Below are 21,769 nucleotides of genomic sequence, written 5' to 3' on the forward strand. Positions count from 1 at the left end.
TTGCGTACAATTTACAAATAAAGGTTCGTTTATGACAATATCGTACAAATTACATTGAATTAATGCATGGTTTAAAATAACGTGATGTAATGAAATAACTGGTAAACCAACTTTTTTAGATCTTGACTCTGCACGTTCATAATTGTTCTGAAAGATTCGCTAGCCTGATTCCATCCCCGAAACGTACACGATGTAATTTAGCTTAATAGTACCAACACTCAGGTTACTTTTATTACTCAACGCAGCCGGAAGCGTAGTTCAGTTCCGATTGCCATAATTCGATGGAAAATGCTGTCCGAAAATCATTGTTCATTGTTATTGCGCGGATAATCCATGCTTATGCGAGCACGTTCGCTGGCTGCGACGCGACGTTAGGCTTACGCAATCTATTTTTCCGGCGACTGTCCTTTACGAGGCATTGATAGCCGATCCCTGGACAGGATGTTCTCTTCTATAAAAGCCACGTCATCGGCGTCTAACGATCATTTCGCGTTTCAGTAATTCGACATGTGGCTGGACAAGTGGTTGCTCTGTGGATTGATGCTGGTTTGTGTGAACGCAAACCAGGATGTTCAGCTGGAGATACCTCAGGGGATTCTGAAGGGGTACAAAACCGAGACCATTCTACGCAACAAGGGTTACTACAGCTTCAAGGGCATACCGTACGCTCAGCCGAACGTCGGCCCTAACAAATTTCGCGTGAGTAAGCTGATCATGCATCTACATGTATAGTATGATGGATAATGAATAAAATCCGCTGTCTACTGACGATTAATGAAATATCTGTACATTTGCAGATAGCAGAGCCAGCTGAACCCTGGGAAGGCGTGTACGATGCAACCCAACATCGTGCCGCGTGTCCATTCTACTGCATGATCAAGAAAGGACTCATCGGCGAAGAGGATTGCCACTACCTAAATGTTTACACTCCAGTCTTGGACAAAGAGGCTCGCAAAGCTGTCATGGTGTGGTTCCACCCTGGCCTATGGAACGGGGGAACTGCTGACGACATGCTCTTCGGACCAGACTTCCTAGTCGAGGAGGATGTCATTGTTGTGACCGTTAACTACAGACTCGGTGCCCTAGGTAGCCTCATCTATTTATTACCCTATAACTTTTCGACAACTTTCAAGACTTTTCAGACTGTAAGCATATGCGAGACAGTTAAATTCTTCTGAATTGCTTTAGGATATTTGAATACCGGGGACAAAAGTGCTCCTGGCAACGCTGGCATGAAAGATCAAGTGCTGGCGTTGAAGTGGGTCAAGGATAACATACACTTCTTCGGCGGTTGCCCTAACAGAGTCACTATCTTCGGCCACAGCTCCGGCGGAGCGTCTGTTCAGTATCACATGTACTCCCCCATGTCTGAAGGTAACTTATTTTAGTTGGACGCACTTTTGTATACGTTAACTATCATCATCGACGATTCCAGGCCTGTTCAACGCCGTGATCGAGCAAAGCGGATCGATGCTCGCTCCGTGGGCACTGTCTACCAACTCCAGAGATCATGCGTTCATGCTAGGAGAAGCTCTCGGCATAAAAACCACCGATTCCGCTGAGTTGGTGGAGAAACTCTCCGAGTTCCACGTGAAAGATATCATTTCTGCCTCTGACGAAGTGTCCAAGTCTCTGGTAAAGTATATTTACACGAACAATGAAGTTATAAGAATCTGTACACCCTAAATTTATTATCCATTTTTCACCTAATTATAGAATGCTTTGGGTGGCAGTTTGGCTGCATTCGTTCCCTCCATCGAGGCCGACCTGGGCCAAGACATGTTCCTTCCGAATGATCCGTGGGTCTTATTGAAAAATGGACAAGTCGCAGACGTGCCTCTGATGACAGGATTGGTCGCCGATGAGGCAGTGCACTTTGCGCAAAGTATGAGTGACAGATACATTAATTTTCCATGTTGAAATGATTATAATACATTGCGTTTTTCTCGAATTAGTGATGCTGGACTACATCGAGATGATGAACACCGAGCCAGAACTGTTCTTGCCGAACAACTTGAACATTACCGATCCGGACTTGCTGAAAATGCATGGCCAATGTCTGAAGAGGTTCTACTTCGGGGACAAGCAAGTGACGAAGGAGAACATAAACGAATTCACTAAGGTAATTGTCTCCCCGCTCTACCGTTCCCCTTGTCTTTGTCAGCCCCGGATTAGACACGTAACTTTTTCCCCTCGATTCAAGCCAATTCTGGGTGTTTGAGCTCATCGGAGGATTTTTGTATCGCGCATATTAATTTGACTTGCGTTTCACAGATGCTGAGCGACTCCTACTTCAACGCGGTGCAAATCATGGCGCTGGACTTCATCAAAGCGAAGAATTCAGCATCGATTTATCTGTACCAGTTCAACTACGAGGCGACCTTCGGATTCATGAAGCACTTATTCGGCATTACCGATGGTTGGTTGCCACGTACACAGTAAAAGAAGGTTTTATGACATTTTTAAAACAATTGTCTTTGTTTAGGAGTCGCACACGGCGACGAGTTGGGCTATCTGTTTTATTCCGGCGCTTTCAAGAATCTGCCAGAGCCAGGCTCCTCCGCGGAGAAGATGACGAACATCATGACCAAATTGTGGACGAATTTTGCCAAAGACAAGTCAGTGATGTTAGAAATTAATCCGAGTGTTTGAACATTTGAATATTTGAATATCTGTTTCAGCAATCCAACTTCCAATATGGACGACGACATCACCGTGAACTGGGAGCCCCGCGGAGACGACAACAATTACCTGAACATCAACAAAGAGTTAAAGCTCGAGAAGAACCTGTTGCAAGAGAGGATCGATTACTGGAAGAAGAAGTACAGTAACGTTACTGGAACCGGAATGTGATATTAGAGTCAGGTTTAGAGTACGCCTGTTGCGATAACTGTACTTATAATTAACGATAAGGTGAACTAAAACTTAAACATACTCTCTATAGTTTATTCAAGAGAACGTTGAAAATGGTATTGTATAAAGAATTATAATTAGACCTTGGATCTTTATGCAAATTAAACATTTTCTGCATCAATTGAAAGGAACAGCAGCCAAATACAAATATCTCCCCTCATTCAAAAATTGTGTACAGTTCTTCCTTGTTATAAATTTCACCCTTTCAGTTTTTCTATAAATACATAAAATCCGCAGTCCGGTTATAATAATCTAGAGGACCTTTTAATCCTTAACTGTTCTCGATTCTTCACTGGCCAAAGTCCATTCGCCTAAGCTCCCGGAAGGTCTGCAGCGTTGCGAGACTACGACGTTCGCAGCGTTCCGCTCGCTGGACACAATTTTTCGTTCTCCTCGTCTCGCTTCGTTCTCGGCTATTGGTTCACCACTCGCATTCCTGTCCCGCGTGTACCAGGCTCGCATGATCACCGAGAAAGTCCCCGTACACGAGGACCAATTACGTAGCGAAGTTTCGTGTTCGCCGGAGAATCGTGGAACCCGGTCCCGCGTTGAACCCGAAGACGCGAAAGAAGAGGAAACGAGTCCGCCATCTTAATTATCCTGTGAGCTGACCAACGCGATTCGCTTTCTTAGTCGTTACCACGTTGCCATTGTAGGTTTACCATTTGTTCACCACTCACTTTTGTGCTTCGAACCGATTAGTGTCGCAGGAACGCGAGGAGATGTGCTGGCTCGTGCATGCGCACGTTGCATGACCCACTTCCGCGGATCGATAACACGTGCGCAAACAGGATTGCTAATTGCGTATTTGTGTAATCAATTCGATCGGTGTCTTGCTCGAACTCTGGAATCTGTTGATTTCGCGTAATTCGTGTAGATCTTGCTTTTATACCGATGTCGATTAATTTGTTGTATTACTTCTACAATTATAGTTGCGTGGCGAATTGCGGTCGCTAATGACTGCGACGTTATAGCGCGACCGTTGCGAACAAACAAGTACATTTTCTGAAATCCCTTAAATGTTTTTATTGATCCTGGAATTTCTCAAACTCCTCAGTGTCCTCAAATTCTCGTTATCTCTCCTCACAGTTTGGTACGTGACCTATCCAGTTTTACTATAACCGTGTAAAATCTGTAGTCTGTTGATAATATCAGTTTAGGCGGAATTCTCCTGATGATGTTCGTCGAGCAGGTCGAGCTCGACCGAGAGGCAGCGATTACTCAAGTATACGCGGTTCGCGTCGAGATGATTTTCAGTTTCTCCGTACCAGGTTCACATGACGCGAAGCTGATCTATCTCCGCGGCTGCTGGACCAGTTCTTTCATAATTCCCGTTCCGTTCTCTCCCTGTTTTCGTGGACATCCCTTCCATCGATTCATCCGCTCTTTCTCCGCAGCTTTCCTTCTCCGTTTCAGGGGGATCCCTTTCTGGATTGACGAGATCGTCGGAGCTTGTCGAAGCTGTTCCCGCGAAAGAGACAGGTTTCTTCCTTGTGTCGCTGTCTCTCGCGGGTTCGTCAGGATCGAAGTCTCGTCGGTAGACGAAAGAAGGAATGTCGGATCAGCGGTCCATATAGTCGAGAAAGTTATCGAGTGCTCGAAAAATACTTTAGCTGTACCCCCTAGCAGCCTAGCGTAACAGCATTTCGCGGGACACTGTGTGTAGTTTGGCTTCTCGGTCAAACGGGCTTCGATTTGGGATGGCTCGAGGCTTTTTATACCAGGGTATCAGGAACAGAACGGGGTGAGTCCTAGAGGGTAGTTTTCCAGCCAGGATATCGCCGCTCCTTTCGCACCCTTTGCGGTCGGGACACTTTTAAATTGCCTGTCCACTGAAGCAATGCCCAGAATATGATACGAGGACACTTGTTTAACCCTCGGACAACGGACGATTTTTATAAGCTTTTCCGAAGTGAACCCAATATACAAGTATATGTATAATGCATAAATAATGATGTAGCTTTCATATAAAAACATGTAGAATGAGTAAGATAGAATAACCTTGGTTAATAAATTATTTATTATTTGGCGACCAAAAAAGATATTGTCGTTTAATGGTGTTAATCTGTATTATTTGGGAAATTTTTTGTGAACCAAGTGCTTTGACACTTAAAAATATTTGAAAAAGTGGAATTAATCGATTTGGCCTGTAAACGACTCATATAATAATATAATATTTCACCTGAAAATCATGTTACAATGGTCACGGAACGTCTGTTCGTGTAAGTCTCTCTCTCTCCTCTTGTTAGTAAAATAAAATAAATTATTTGATAATGTGCTTCCTCTCCTATATTTATCCCACTTTCAGTGTAACTAATTTTCTATGACACACAGTCGTCGCCAAATTAAAAAGAAAGTTTTGTCTAATCGTCTAGTTATGTTACACACGATAATAAATTATCCTAACGTCCTGACTATATTCTCGAGCAATTTTCCGAAGTGAACTCAATATTCTGAAACGTGACAAACAGTTCGTCATATCTCCTGGACAACCATAATCGCCGACTGCGTTTCAGGCAAATGAATTGCCTGTTGATCGTTACAAGGGCGTGCACACCACCGGAGCTTTTCATAGTTACACGAACGAACGTAGAGCGACAGTGTTTTCTACGTTGTTAGTATGGAGACAGAAGGAAGCACGTCGGTACCCTAATTTGTTATGAAAGCGAAGTGCGGAAACTGAAAAACATTAAGTGAAGGCTGTAATTTCGAAGATTAATCATCCGAAATTATCGAAGAACGAAGTGTTGTGCAGTAAATACTAGATGATTATCTATCTTAATGGAACAAGAAAATATTCTGCAGCTGTCGAAGTACAGAAAATAGAAAATTTAGTGGAAGAGTACAAGGAATAAGAAAAATCATTAAAAATGCGAAACAATTCTACCGAAACGGTAATGAGAAGACGGGGACTGGACGCGATCAGTTTCGCGAGTGCTACCAAAATTGTGATCGCAGTGAACAAAGTACATAACGGGATTAAGACCACTCTGTCATTCCGATGCGAAGTTTTGGATATTCTTAAACTACTCTTACAGAATGATCGTGGTCTCCACTTTGGGTTATGGGATGTATTGGATCTACATGTACAGGCTGCTCAAGGTCGAATTCAAAGTGGATCGTGTCGTGTACTTGTCTTTGAGGATCGTGAACTATCTGTGTTTCATATGCATACTGATCCTGGGATGCTACCATTCGGATGTCAGAGGATCTCTTGAACAAATTCCTTCAATCCTCGGACAACGGACGATTTTTATAGCTATACATATAATTGGCAATGCTTTGGACCGTTCACAGCTCTAATTAATAATTTTTTAAAATCTACTTTTGATGATATCTCGTGTAGGCACATTAGTCTTTCCGATGTCCTCAATGAAACAGCTATTCAGTTAGTTTAATTGCCACAAATTGAGTACTTAAATGACAATTTGCATGTTTCCGGTCAAAATGGACTCGGGCACAGCCGTCGGAGGGTTAAACTGCTCCTCAATCGTAAATACAATACCCCCCCCTTACATTATTAATTTTTTTCACGTACAATTATGACGTATTTTCAATATTAAAAGCGAATAACAAGACTTTACGAAGAAATATAAAACTGGGGGCAGAGTTGTGCTAATTTAAATGAACATTGTAATCGAATTACTTCGTAATTATTAGACTGCGGATTTTATGCATTTCTGACAAAACTGAGTAGGCGTAATATAAAACAACAACAAAAAGTAGACGAATTTAATGCTATAGGTATATTATTTTCTGTCCATTGAACATTTTAAGAAAGAAATTACATTTTTATTTCAGCCCTGATTGTTACTATTCGGGTAGAAAGTCTTTATACTGCATAAAGATCCGCAGTCTAGTAATTATAATCCGTGAAGTAATTCAATTGCAATTCAACACAACTCTGACTGGAGGCCATATTACCTTTCCCTACGTAGGTAAAGTTCCTCATCTATTATGACTAGACTGCGGATTGCAAAGTGCTGAATCAAGTTGGTGGTAATACGACTCTTTCGACTGTTTTATATTCTACCTATCCATCTTTATCACAAATTAAATGCATAAAAGCCTGCAGTCTAGTTACGAGTGGATAGATTAACGGAATCATATCGTATCGCCACAAGTATCGCCAAGTATCGCCAAGTCTAGAAAAGTCCTGTAGACAATCACAGATATACGAATCAGGTAAATGTCGCAGCGGGAAATCGAGCTGGCGCTTCGACAGTGGCGATGCGTGACAAGTTGTCGCAACCCCGACCGCGAGGGGGGTGGGTTTGCACGTGGAGATATGCGCGCGACGGGGGTGGCGCGCTGGCGCTGTCAGCCATCATCGGCAGAGATCGATAACCGGGGATCGGTGTGCGTGTACACGTTCGAGAGCAGCCGCGGAAACACGAAAAAAAGGTCCAAGAAAAATAATGAAAGGGTTCGGCGCTTGTATGAGGGATAGCTGGAGTATCGGAGGGGTTGGGGGGGGGGGATTGAAAGTAAAAAGACATCATAAATCGTGGCTGAACCCGCGACAAAAGCCCGCGCAAAACCCCCTCGCTTCCCATATGATCCTGGCCGTAGTGAGATGGCCGGTTGCTTAAGTGGCCGATTTCGCTAGGCCAAGGTCCCTGGGCCCTGTCTCCAGGCGTTCGCCCGTCGAAAGTCTACACGCGAAAAAGATGCTGTCGGAGATTTTTATCGGTTCCTTTCGCGGGACGAAGCGTCGCCGGTGCCCGCCACCTTGCCAGGCTACCATCAAACGATGGAGGTCGACCTACAGCCGCGGATAGGAAGGGGTACGTCGTCCCATCCTGGAACCCGATTGGAGTGAACCGTTCTGCGGTTAGGGGATGCGTAGTTCGATCATCCACCGCTGGAAACGCTGGCTGCCGCCGTAAACATGGCCTCTGCGCTCGATTAACACGCTCGGAATAAATACGCACAACCCCTGTCCGTCCCTCGTGTCAATTTGACAGTTTTCTCGAAATAAATTATACCATTCTGTCATTCGTTTTGACTTGGACACATCAATTTGAATTAGAAAACATCGGAAAAATAGCTATTTACCTTGTTATCACGTCGACCTTTTGCCACTGTGCTGATCTGACACTGAGCGACAGATTCGGCTTATGAAATGAGGGACGGATGAGGGTTAAACTGCGAATATAACTCTACGATTTACGATTTACGTAGAAATATCGATGCATTGAAGACAGACTGCGGATAGCAAGATATTTTGAAATAATAGGGGTTTGATTTGGAACGAGGACCAGCAAGCCAGAAATTATCGGAACCTAATATGTGAAGGAGGTTCGCCGATGGCATTATCTCTCGAACAGGATCACAGAATCATTAAAAGGTCATCGGAGCATTATTACTAATTGATCGAAACGATATGTAACATAGTTGAAGTAGTTACGCCAGGTTTTGTTAATATATGAATACAGAACATTAGAAGTTTAGAATAGATTTAGTGAGCACTGCTGTAACAATAAGCGACACAATTGCAAAATACATATACGATCGATAGGCCAGCTGCAAGGCGTGCTAGCGTGGAGGAAGCCAGCTGCGCGAAACCCTCGGCAGGTAACACGATCTATGAACAGCTGTGCCGGTCGATGACTGTGACGTCGTTTAATGAATAACGGAACCAGCTATTCTCCGCGGGGGTTGAAAACCAGCCCCTACATCCTCGTGTTACCCTGCTACCAAACCGCCCTTGTTTTCCAATAAATACAAAGTGTGCAGCCCTGGACCTGGACCAGCCAGCGCACAGGGTTATTCCGTTTACCACCCTCGCAAGGGTTGAACAGAAAGCACACGCGTCCACCTTGAACGTTCCATTGGAAACCGATAAGACATTTATCGGAAGTATCGGTTCCACTTCTTGGGAATTCTAACAGCCTGCTCCATTTCCGGTCGAGTTTCCACTGAACGTGCGAGCGGTCGAGTTCGATTTATCGATTCCCGACGAACCGCCACCGTCCCAGTCCGTTGAAAACCTCTAGTTATCGTATGTCGCCCCGCTCCGCAAACCAATCGGGAATTCCTGCTCCCGATCGTCGAGCAACCCTCCGTATTTATTGGCTATCGAACCCGTCGATACGCACCCCTCACGCGCTGATGAACTCTCGATACTTCAAGTTCTCGTAAGATTTGCCCTCGCGCCGCTGATCTTACCTGGACGACGGCCGAGCACGATCTGTCGCGAAATATGACAATGATCGGCTAATAACCGAACCCGTGACGCTTTTTGCAAGGAGACGGACGTTGAAGAAGCGCAATTGAATTTCAAACGTACCCCTACCTTTCTTAACGTGACACTGATCAATTGCTGAGATTCTTCCGATTAAAACGAGCCTAAACACGACGTGGTTTCCAACAGTTTCGTGGACCTCGTGAATAAGAAATTTTTAAAAATGAATCTTTATTAGTGAACCGATTCACGGCGTGTTTGGACTTGTTCGAATCGGGAGAGTCTCGGCAAACCATCGGTACCATATTTAAGAAGAATTGTTGGATTTCAATGTTTTAATTGTGTTTTTATCTGTTTTTTTTTACGTAGCATAATCGGGAGCTGCTTCGGAAAGCGGACGAAGTTTGTCGAAGAGATTAAACGACGTGAAGGAGGTGGCTTGTGCTCGTTACCGCGATATTAGAGGAGTATCAACATTGTGGGAGTTTGTTCTCTGATCCTCTTCGATATCGAATTAGCTTTCGATAATGACGCGGCGAAAGTCGCCGATGCTTCACCGGCCACCTTCCACGAAAACCATGAGAGGAAGAAGCGGTCGCTGGATGAGAACAGAGAGACTTCCGGGGAAAGAAATGGGTTAGAACAGACGAGACATGCGACTACTAGGGACGCAGGAACGGCGAGGAACGGACCTGGTCCACTGCCCCCAATCGACAATGGAACGGAGCGAGTGGGTGAACAATTGTTGCGATGGAAACATTGCACGCACCCCCAGCCTTCTATTATATCATCTATTAATCCTGAACGTTATCGAAATAATCCAGTACGTCATATAAATACATCCAGAACATCAATTTACAATTAAAAAATATTACTGCGCATTTCGACACAATTTTAACATTCACTCCAATTGTGTATCTAATAGATTGCAGATTCTATGCATCGATAACGAAATGAAATATGCATCAAGATATTTCAAGAACTTAAAAATCATATAATAATTCATAAAATAATTCTCAACTTTTTAAAATTATCCAGCAAAACAAAAGAAGAATAAATGTCTATGCAGTGTCCTGCAATTAATAGAATCAATTTTTAGTTTGGAAATTATTCGACATTATTTTCCACGTCTATAAAAATAATTCTAATAAACAGCATCTAAAATAAATGTCTGGAGTATCCTGCAATTAATAGAATCAATTTTTATTTCGAAAATCTAGTGCACATTATTCGACATTATTTTCCACGTCTATAAAAATAATTCTAATAAACAGCATCTAAAATAAATGTCTGGAGTATCCTGCAATTAATAGAATCAATTTTTATTTCGAAAATCTAGTGCACATTATTCGACATTATTTTCCACGTCCACAAAAATAATGCTAAATGAACAGCATCCAAAATAAATGTCTGGAGTATCCTGCAATTAATAGAATCAATTTTTATTTTGAAAATCTAGTGCACATTATTCGACATTATTGTCCACGTCCACAAAAGTAATGCTAAATGAACAGCATCTAAAATAAATGTCTATGGAGTATTCTGCAATTAATCGAATCAATTTTTATTTCGAAAATCTAGTAAACGTTATTCGATATTATTTTTCACGTCTATAAAAATAATTCTAAATGAACAGCATCTAAAATAAATGTCTATGGAGTATTCTGCAATTAATCGAATCAATTTTTATTTCAAAAATCTAGTAAACATTATTCGATATTATTTTTCACGTCTATAAAAATAATTCTAAATGAATAGCATCTAAAATAAATGTCTATGGAGTATCCTGCAATTAATCGAATCAATTTTTATTTTGAAAATCTAGTCTACTAAAATCGTCTATATAAAATCACGTCCATAAAAATAATTCTAAATAAACAGCACCTAAAATAAATGTCTATGGAGTATCCTGCAATTAATCGAAACTAATGTACTTAGAGCGTACAGATTATTTATCGTTATTTTCCACGTCCACAAAAATAATGCTAAATAAACAGCAACTTTCCAAGCTAGTTTCATAACGTTATTAGTTTACAACAACAGATTTCGAGGAAGGAGCGTCACGTCCTTCTCTTATCATTTCTGCGGCCAGTTATCTCCGTTCCGCACTTACACGTACCGCTTCGCGTTTATGTTCCTCGGGAATAAATTCGCCCATTGCAAAATGAATATTTGTAATAACTTTATATTGTAAACATTAAGCGACCACGGTGATAACGATACGCTCGCTTCGAGAGTGCATGGGCGGCGTTATGCGAAATATGGTGACGCAAGAACGGGCCTACGGCCTACGGTAGATCGCAACACTATCTCGCGCGTGTACTGTTAATTCTGTAAATTTTGCAACGGCTATGTAACAAAATCGTTGTAAACCAAGTAAAGTTTGCAATTACACAGGAAAACAGAAGGTACAACGATGTATTACCGATAACCGCGGCGGCGTTACATTTGTAAAGTTCACCTACTCGCCGCGTGCTAACCTGATACGCGACGCGACATTTTGTATTTAAAAAAAAGCTCGTTTAGCGAACGCAGACGCGCGGTGTTCGATGCTCGATAATTAATTAATTCGAGTGCACTCTCCGTTGAATCGAGTGGACCGCTCGTAAAAATGGCTTCAACGAATTCGGAAGACGTTCGTGCCTCAGTGTATTTGCCCAATTATCATAATTGTGTTTGTTTAAATTATAATAATTTGTTCGGGCACATTTCTGCACAGGAATGCCCGCAATGAAATTGATTTAATTGGTAATTGCTCGATATCGCAGTGAGAAAATTTAGTTTAAATGCTGGATTTAAATCCTGAAAGAATACGGATAATTAAAATAATTTTGCAACAGCACACGATTTTATGCATTTATTGCGAAAAATGTTCAATTATTGTAGTAATTGAATGTGCGAGGAATATTGCAGTGTCTCTCGTGGTTGACTCGCACGCGCGGAGCAGGGCTGGCAAAAGGCAGCCATTCATCTTTCCTCAGGTGTTGTCAATGACCATTTTTTGTTTACAGATATTGGATAAGTGACAGTGCGAGGTAGCAGGCAGACATCGCGCGCAGGAAGTACGCGCGTCGCGACGAAGGACGGATACTACTTGTTGTGGATATTAATTAGGGTGGAACAATAGAGAACGAGATTTTTTATCAGGAACGCATCAGGCTGAAGAGGTCGAGGTGTGGGAGTAGCATTGCGCTCGATACCGGCGTAAAATCGAATAGCTTATTCCACTGTCGACCGTGTCTGTCTGGTCTTCTCGAAATCATTCCCTTCTGGAAAGAACATTATGCAAATTTTATCAACTATAATTTATTACTGGACTACGGGTTTTATCTACACTGTGTGCAAAAAGTATTCGTACACCCTTTAAAATATTGGGTTGGCAAGAAAGTAATTTCGGTATTTTAAGATGGAATAAAACCGAATTTCTCTATTCTAGCGATGAACTTTAATCAATAACATATTTTCTTATTTATTCTTGTTGGCAAAAGATCATCGAACGAAAGGGAAAATATCTTATTCATTAAAATTCATTGCTTGAATAAAAAAATTGGGCTCTATTTAAAAATACTGTTACATTATTTTCAATCTGTTGAACATATCGCAATTCATCAGGTAGGGTAAATTGCTGGCACTGCAGTAGTCATTGGCACTTTTGATTTCAACGGCAAATATTAAGAATTCCTGGCACAGAAAATCATTTCTTATTGCTTCTTATTTATATTTCAAAGCAACGTTGTAAGTTTTCATAACAGAGTTCCACATACGACTGTCAGCAAATGTGCCAATGACTGTACTATTTGTCTTACGATTGTTATTCGCTGAATATATTTTATAATAAAAGATTTATGACTCGTAAAACTGTTTGATTTTGCTGAAAAATCCCTATTAGCTTATAATGATAGAAAGTCAAGCTCGTTTAAACATTTCAAAAGAAGTTAATAAGATTTTTACTACGATTTTGGCTTAGGGTGCCAATCATTGTACCGTTTACCCTAGAACATTTTTATTTCGCATAGAGATCCGCTGTCTAATCATGTGTTCAAAATTCAGAAGGGTTAATGTACCACCAATTTTAACCTTCCGGTTTCAGCTCCATTAATTGGATCACTTTGATCTCTTGGGTATTTTGGAGTTGACACGACTCGGCGTGTTAATAGCAGATTGTGTAACATAATGATAATAAAGTTCATGGAAAATTACATTACAAGGACATGGAGGAACGAAGGGCTTGAGAAGCAATGCGTGGCCTTACCAAGGAATCAGCCCCCATAGGGAGTGTTCAAAGGGTCCGACCACCTTCCATGTGTTCCATATACATAAATACACATATTCAGAAGACGCACGTACGCACACGATAATACGTACAGCGTCGACGAAAAGTTTCTCCTGCAAATCCCACACAATAAATTTGAGTAACATCGATCTGTACATTATCTGAAAATTCTGCTGAAATATTTGCAGTAAGTTTAAAATAATAATAAAATAAGGGAGTGTTTAAAGGTGGCGACCACCAAGTTATATGAAAATATTCGCAGTAAATCTAAAATAATAAAATATTGTTAGATTCCTCTAACGACTCTTTCAATTAATTTTTCCGATGAATGCATAAAATCTGCAATTTACTAGTCGTGTATAATATCACGTTTGGAATACTGTTTGGTATTTAACGCCTCTAAAGACACGATCTTCATTTTTTATTTTCGCGCAGGATCCAAATCCATTGATCCCGGTGATCCCACGTTGTTCTGTCGATGTGAAAGCTGCGAATTTTCCGCGTCGTTCTCGCTGAATTCATGCAGGAGGCTTTTTAGTCGGCACTGTACAGTCGCACGCGGCAACACCATAACTTTGCAACGGTTTACGGACTGGTTAGGCTCACGCACTGCTGTGCGAGCGTGAGTTATCGGGGAAGCATGATCTCTACTCCGCTCCTTTGGCTCCTTCCTCGTTTGCTCCTTTTTGGGGCCGATGCCAAAGCCTGACTGCGGTCCAACTGTGCAAGGGACACATAAACAACGAGTATCCTATGGAGTTTGCAACGCGGCGCAACATCCCGTCCAGGGAACCGCATCTTTGCGCAGGCGACGCACAGTGGGGTATTTGCCCGATTTCAGCGGTCACAATTCAATTTTAAAAATTTTACATAAATTGTAAAATTTTTGTGGCTTGAGTTAGTTGAATGTCAGAGAAACAATCTCCCATCATTCATTTTCCCATTCATGTATCAATTAAGCACTGAAATTTGTCGGAAGTTGAAGTTCCGTTAACCCGCTTTCATTTCTCAACGAATTCACCTATTAGTAATTGTTACCTTATTTACATACACTAATAGATTTTTGTTTTATGGAAGTTTTTTTAGCTAAGTATAGGGTATACTTTTAAGAGAAATTCACTTTTGTACCATATACATGTTTGTAATTATTAATATTTAAGGATAACCAACGATGAGTCACTTTCTTGATGATTCTAAGACTTTGGTAATGATTTCGTTATAGTTCCGGGTGCATCCCGGTGTTCATGTCTGTGCCATTGTATTCTTTGAAGTTTTCTGATTAAGATGCAAGAAAAATTGGATCTAACTACGACTGCTTCCGTGTTTTATAGTTGATTTACGAAAAAATGGCCATCGTGCGCGCGCGAAAATCGCAACTATGTCCACTTTGAATATTGTAGTTATTTGTAATAATATGAAAAAATGTTATCAACAAAATTTGCACGGAACAGAGGGGGACATGTTGTGGCATAAACATTTTCTGCGTGGGTGGAGGCATAGAGGAGATTTCAAGGTCACCTTGATTTTTTTAAACAGAATGTCCTTTTTGTATTATGAATCGATAGACTATTGAATTCTGAGTAAAAATGTATTGAGCTCCACATGTCTTAAATCTAATAGTTAACGAGATATTATCGAAATAATTTTCTTTCTTCTTTTGATAATATCTCGTTAACTATTAGGTTTAGGACATACGAAGGTCAACACTTTTATACTAAGTCTTTCATACTTCATACTAGTATAAATAACGGAGATTACTCTTTGTAATAACTAATTTAAAAAGATATTTTAATTGTAAATGATTACACTTTTTAGTAGTGTACATAAAATAGACGAATAACGTTAAAATATTGATTATAATCCGCAGTACTTGATTGAAAAATAGCTACAAATTTTACAATCTGATACGCTCCTTTTTATGGACAAATTTTGCATTCAAAACATCCGTTTTAGTAAAAACGGCATACATTACAAAAAGTAGAAATCTCAAGCTTTAAAATGGTTGTTTTTTCATCAAATTTGGATAAATTTTAGCAAAGTTACAGCAGTTTCAATATTGAGCGAATTTTGAACTACCTGTGGCCGCTGAAATCGGGCAAATACCCCGCTGTGCGACGCAACGAAGTTCATTCGAACGTGACCGAAAAACGATTAGGTATTTACCTCAATCATTTCTAGTCGTGTACTGTTCATCCGTCGGATGATAACTAAGAAGAGGATACAGTTTTACTCTATCCAGGCTCTCCTCCATCTCTCACACTCGCTGTTGGCCGAAGACCTATTTTTTAACATGACTGTTGTCGTTCCTCGTAGTCGTCTTCAACAATGCGCGCGATGATACGGTACAGGGTTTATACAAAAACCGACATTTTAAACAACCGGTTTTCGAATTTTAACTTTTCCATGAAACCGGATTCAACCGAATTTTTACAGATAAAAGACAAGACATATCCACAACTTAAAATGGAAGTTTTTAATTCTTTTTTTATTTACAATAAATCAAAATTACAAAAAAAGAAAACATAGGGTACATGAAATTATTAAAATAAAAAATTAACAAAATAATACCCGTAAAAAATCACAAAAAGTAACAAATGTTTTATATTTATGTAAATTATTGTTTCACTTCTTTCTTTGTTTAATAAAATATGACTTCAAAAAGCAAAGAACGTCAATGGATTTATTGCTTAGTCGTGTCCTTATTTTGGACACAAAATTACCAGAAATATAAAAAACTCGCTCACTTGATATTGAACTCGGCTTAATTGTCATTAAAGCATTATACATATAATAAATCTAAATTTTTTGTTCTTCTACTTGTAGCCTCTAAGACCGAAAACTCCTTTAATGTTTGAGGACTAGCGGAAGTCACTTCCTCAGGTTTTTCTCCAGGCAGATATTTATTTATTGCTATTTCCATAGCATTTTTCATTATAGATATGTCTCGATTTTCTTCTTCGTCAATTTTTCTAACATCGCAGTCACCTTCTGTAGAATAATCTTTATATGTATATTTATACAATAATCTTGATAATATCTGTCCGGATAACTTGTCAGTTTTTGTAACAGCTAATGGAAGAAATTTATTAGATAACACTGTTGCCAGATCTTTCTCCGGTATATACAACTTGCCGTGTACTTTTTGCTTACATTAAAATCATTATAGCGGATTAATATATATAAGTGTTATGTATAAATTTAAAACCGGAGTTTTTTACTGAGAAAACCGGTTTTCGAATTGCATAATTTAACCCTAGTATGGAATCAGTATAGCGTAAGAAGGTGAAAGCTTTACCTAACAATGAGAGTCGTCGCTTGGTTGTAGAAGTTTAGGTTAGGATTTGTATGCAAAATAAAAATTGTCTGCATCAATCGCAATGCATAGAAAGTAGAAAGCACACATAGCAGGTGTACCGGTTAATTAATCTTAATTTCTGCGCCGGATGGCACTGGAAGCAATGTTGGCTACACCGTTAACAGGTATCTAAAAAAAAGGGTCATTCATTGTGTTGTAACTCATTATCATACAAAACGTAGGGCCCCTGGTAAAATAATGGGACACTCTAAAAAGAAACTGTTAAGTTTATAATGTATGGCCTCTCAATTGCACTCTATGGAAGTTTTGATTACTTTTCGTTTTTGGGTATAACTTAATGAGAGTTCTTGTCTTGATCCGCCACTGGCTATGACAATACCTTTCAAAACGCCATTGATGTACAAACGATTTCGAGTTGGCGTCATATTTTTTGTGTGGTAAATATGTCTAGTTTCGAATCAAATATGTAATAAGCATTTGCGGCAAGTACTGCTTTTCTTGTTCTATCAAAAGAAAAACGCGAGTGAAAGCCGACGTATCCTTGTGGAAACAAAAGTAGTGATTTCGACTTGAAAGACAAAGAACGCCCGGGCCAGCCGAAGAAATTTGAAGACGCCGAATTGCAAGCACTGTTGGACGAAGACGGTACGCAAACTCGACAACAAATGTCAGAGAAGTTGAATGTTGGTCGACAAACCATTTCGTCCATTTCTGATCGTCTGCATGCCATGGGAAAGATCCAGATTTTATATTTTCTTAAAAATTAAGAATTATTAACCGGTACACCTGGTAGATTGTTCCCGGTTGAATAATACAACGGTACTGTTAGTTTCTTTAAATGTTTTTACCGTTCCAAATTGTACCCACTCGTTTCTGCCACGAATGCATAAAATCGAATCGGATTTTCTGTGTGATGCAAGGTCGAATGCGCGATGCGCGAGCACGCACATTACGTCACCGGAGCTACACACGCATTATTAGGATCGTAGGACGCAGCTGGCCGCCACCGTCCGTACACGTAACGCACAGTTGCAGGGGGTGTGTAAGCAAGAGTTCAACGGAGCTCGAGACACGTGCGCGGTGCACGGTAACGCTCGTCATAATGGGTGGTGAATTCTGAAACGTTGAACAAAGAAAAAACATGCGGAGCAACAGGAGAACACGAAGCGAAAGGTGTTCGACGACGGGCCTGTGTGGGTGTGTCGGTGTGTGACGTTCATCGCGACCTTCTTTGAACCAGTTGGGTCGCGGTGGGGTCAAAGGGCGTGGCGAAATTGGGGATGACGCACGAGCCTGCTTCGTTGGAACGTTAGCGCCGGATGCTAAGAAATTTATGTAAAATCTGTAACGGGCAGAATGACTCGAGACACACCTTTGAACCATGAGACACTGTGTACCGAGCGGAACAGCCACAATACCTCGCCCTTAACTGTATTTGCTCTTCCCCAAAAATCAGCGCATCTGAAACCTTTCCGCTTTGATAATAAGAAATGTTACTTAACACTTTACCCACTGGAAGCCTATTAGTAGGATTTTCAATAACTGTGCTGTACCAAAAGAAAGCATAGAAATTTTCTTTTACATTGCAATCTTAAATAAAACTATTAAATTACGTTATTAAGGGTGACATGTCAACTCACAATGAAAATTCCTGTTGCTATTGAAGGTTCCATTAAAAAGTGTTTAGCCATGCACCATAGATTTTTCAAAATTGCGCAATAATCACCGGTCGGTAATGTGTTAAGCCGCAGTGTAAGTAAAGCAGCAGAGTTCTACTGACCGTCCAACAGTCTACATCAGGCATGTCAAACTCATTCACCACCAAGGGCCTCATTATGTATTATAAATGAATGCGAGGGCCGCAATAGAAAAGAAGCAGACTTGAAATAAAAAGGAAACACATTCTTCTTGTTAACGTTGCTGTTACACACCCAAAATAACGTACGTACAAAAGTTGTTTTCTTTTTCAAGTTTACTTTATTCGAATAAATCTATTTCATTTTAGTTTCGAAGAAGCTTGGGACTGTTTTTCATTAACGAAATTTTCCGGTTGAATTTGTTGAAATGTAATCATTTTTGAAATTGATTGTACACACGCTGGTCTGTTCATCTTGACATTTTTATTATTTTTCAACGTTGAATATAGTGGTTCGCTCATATATGTATGTGCTACCACTGCTACCGAACATAACTAAAATTTTTATAATAAATAAACGATAAAATAATTGGACATAACATAAATCGAGTGCAGCACTCGGAAAACTGTTTTGCTACGAAAACTCAGCAAGGATGACAACTAGATTCGTAGAACCGTGGCGAGATTAAAACGGCACACCCTGTATACATTCTTCCTTGAGAACGCTACGCCTGTCACGGTAGTACTCTTTGCGGGCTTGAATTTCAAAGGGCTTGGTGTCCTCGGTTATGCTAAAGGGACGCTTGACCGCGTCCGAACAATGGCGCTGAGAACATAGATCGAGGGAAGAACCAGGATCACAGAATCTAGAAGGGATGCACGCTTCAACGGAGGCAAGACTATTGGCTTCACTATAATTCCAACCAAAAAATTTCTTCCAACATTCATGAAAATAATTATTCACAATTAAACATCATCTTACTAACAAATTACCAGCTGAGAAAGATTGAACTTTTTCTCTTGTCGAAAGAATCGAACACGCATCCTTCTAAAATAAATGAAAAACATACATGAAACAACAATAGTCCAAATATATCTATAATATAATAATTAATAAATTGGAGACTCTGGTGTAGAAATTGTTTGAACATACTCCCCATTCGGCTCGACGTGCTGGTGTTAGTAAATAGCATAATCTAATAATAGGTGCGTTTAGTTGGCTGCAAACATGGCCGTTAGAAAGGGGATTAGAAATCAGCTTGCCCAGTGAACCCGGCGCTAGTTTCACCGGCAGTTGTTAGTAAATCATGGTTTAGAATCAACCGGGGAACAGAGTCGACGTGGAGGTAGTTGGAGGAGCTAAACGAGCTTAGGATAGCACTACGAAGAACGTCTAAATGCTATACCTGAATATTCGCTGTCCAATGTCAGTGTAGATAGCCACGCCATGATAAACACAGCGAACTACGTTCCAGGTCACTTCTTATTCATTGCGCGTCAATTATGTCACTCATAATTCCCACCGTAAAGTTCACCAGAATTTATTGCCGCGATTACAGCTGCTAATTAATTGTAAGCGCTTCGCTTCTTCCTCCGCGGCTGATTTTTGAGTATACAATGTAGTATAATTGAACATTAAAAACAATTTTTTTCTTGATATACATACATACATACTGTATAGCGATTGCGTTGCTTCGTGGCTGAGGATTTTCGAATAGATCCTTTGTGAACTATTCGGTATCGTAACTAAATCATTTTGTTTGTAAAAGATTATTTTTAAGCTTCCGTCCTTTCTTTAAAAAAATTTGTTTCTTCATGTATAGCGATTGCGTTGCTCCATGGCAGAGGATTTTCAAATATGTAGGTCCTTTAACAGCAATCGTGAACCAACTATTCGGTAACTGAATAATTTTGTTTGGGATTACAATAGGATCTCGATTAACCGGATCCCGATTATAAACAAATATGATTATATTGGGTTGGAACGAAAGTTCGTAGCGTTTGAAAATTAAAATTGAAAGCTAAAGTTCAGATATTTATTCATAGATTTATTTAATAACATATTTTCTATTCTGTTCTATTACTTTTGGCCATTTTCGAGGTGACTTCTCGTGCTACTGAATAAACACATGAATAAATACCTTAATTGTATCCTTCGTTTCTTAATTTGAAAACACTACAAACTTTCTTTCCAACCCAGTATTATAAAAGGAAATAAATTTTCAAGAATAGAAAATTTGTTTTGGAATATAATGTATATTTTACTTATGTCACGTGGGTCCCGATTATCCATCGGGCTACTGTATTTTATGTAAGAAATTATTTTGAGTTTCCTTTTATTATCGTACGATGGATATAAGTTGTGATTAAGAATTTTATTAACATTCAATGGAGTTTCAGTAGATAAAGTGTTCAATATTAATTGATAAAAGAAAAAATATTATTTGGAGGCGCCGGGTATCGATCCCGGTACCTCTCGCATGCTAAGCGAGCGCTCTACCATCTGAGCTACGCCCCCCGATGGTACCAACGAAATATTTGCACGTTACAAGCAACCGAGCTCTTCGACAACTTTGCAAAACTGAAAACGACAGACTTTACGTGACAAATGCATTGCATGAAGAATATCTGAATGAAAATAACAAAATAAACGTATGTAAATTATGATCTTTGTGTTACAACTTGTGATTTACAAGTCTGATAAGATTTTGTATAGCGCAGATTATTTGTTCATGATTGTACGATTCAGAAGTCAGTCACTATCTCTACCCATTTCGTATGCTTTCTCATTTGATCGCGTGGCGCCGCCGAGATCGTAGGATCACAGGAACGCAAAGAAGTATACTATACACACATTACTATACATACTACTCTACGATGTTCTCAAGATTATGTACTTATCTTTCTTGTTGTTCTTCGTGTCCATACAAACTAATTTAAATTTTAAACGCTTGCCGACAATTGCCATCAGCGAATATGACCGCGTAAGCGATTAGTGCCACACGGAGAATGTTCGTTCTTTAGGTCTTTTCACCTCTTATTCCTCTTATGCATAATTCATAGTAATTATGTACACTGTGCCTTATAATTGTATTACTAGGATGAAAGGTTAGTAAACGTTGTAGTTTATTAACACGAAAACTAAACATTTTTTCTAACCTAGAATATTTCATTTTATTCAATTTGCTCATGCAATACTCAAATATTTAGTAATTTATTCGATACGAAATCATTTAATAACGTAACAATTATTTTACATTACTGACACAGCAATATTTAGTGGTGTTAAATAGCAGTCCCTTATAGGGAGAGGTAAATGACTACAATGATGTGTCATATTTAGTGCTGATTTTTGTGTGAATAAGGTTAGTGACTACATAGTAACCGGTCGAGCTTCACTCGACTAAATAAAGGGTGTCTCAAAATGTCCTGACATTTTAATTT

At 39.9% G+C, this 21,769-nt stretch overlaps 2 protein-coding genes, 1 long non-coding RNA gene and 1 other non-coding gene across 5 annotated transcripts in view; 2 read left to right on the forward strand and 2 right to left on the reverse strand.

Annotated features, from left to right (window-relative positions):
• Window positions 1–21,769, reverse strand: part of LOC143212634 (xaa-Pro aminopeptidase 1-like) — a 53,805-nt gene that overhangs the window by 18,386 nt on the left and 13,650 nt on the right. The window lies entirely within an intron of this gene.
• LOC143212636 (esterase FE4-like) lies at window positions 484–3,090 on the forward strand. Its single transcript, XM_076431605.1, has 9 exons — window positions 484–699; window positions 798–1,086; window positions 1,189–1,374; window positions 1,436–1,635; window positions 1,717–1,885; window positions 1,956–2,122; window positions 2,275–2,419; window positions 2,486–2,618; window positions 2,682–3,090. The coding sequence occupies exons 1-9, from the start codon at window positions 508–510 to the stop codon at window positions 2,851–2,853; spliced, it is 1,653 nt and encodes a 550-aa protein (XP_076287720.1). The 5' UTR covers window positions 484–507; the 3' UTR covers window positions 2,854–3,090.
• On the forward strand, window positions 7,365–12,935 carry LOC143212650 (uncharacterized). Its single transcript, XR_013009739.1, has 2 exons — window positions 7,365–9,923; window positions 12,112–12,935. It is a non-coding gene; the product is annotated as an uncharacterized LOC143212650 (long non-coding RNA).
• Trnaa-agc (transfer RNA alanine (anticodon AGC)) lies at window positions 20,771–20,843 on the reverse strand. The gene has a single exon. It is a non-coding gene; the product is annotated as a tRNA-Ala (tRNA).

This window comes from Lasioglossum baleicum, chromosome 10 (genome assembly GCF_051020765.1).
Source record: "Lasioglossum baleicum chromosome 10, iyLasBale1, whole genome shotgun sequence".
Classification (NCBI taxonomy): Eukaryota; Metazoa; Arthropoda; class Insecta; order Hymenoptera; family Halictidae; genus Lasioglossum; species Lasioglossum baleicum.

Coding starts and splice junctions, on each gene's coding strand:
- LOC143212636 (XM_076431605.1), top strand. CDS start 508: ATGTGGCTGGACAAGTGGTTGCTCTGTGGATTGATGCTGGTTTGTGTG. Junction 700..797: donor TCGGCCCTAACAAATTTCGC/GTGAGTAAGCTG, acceptor GTACATTTGCAG/ATAGCAGAGCCAGCTGAACC. Junction 1,886..1,955: donor GGCAGTGCACTTTGCGCAAA/GTATGAGTGACA, acceptor TTCTCGAATTAG/TGATGCTGGACTACATCGAG.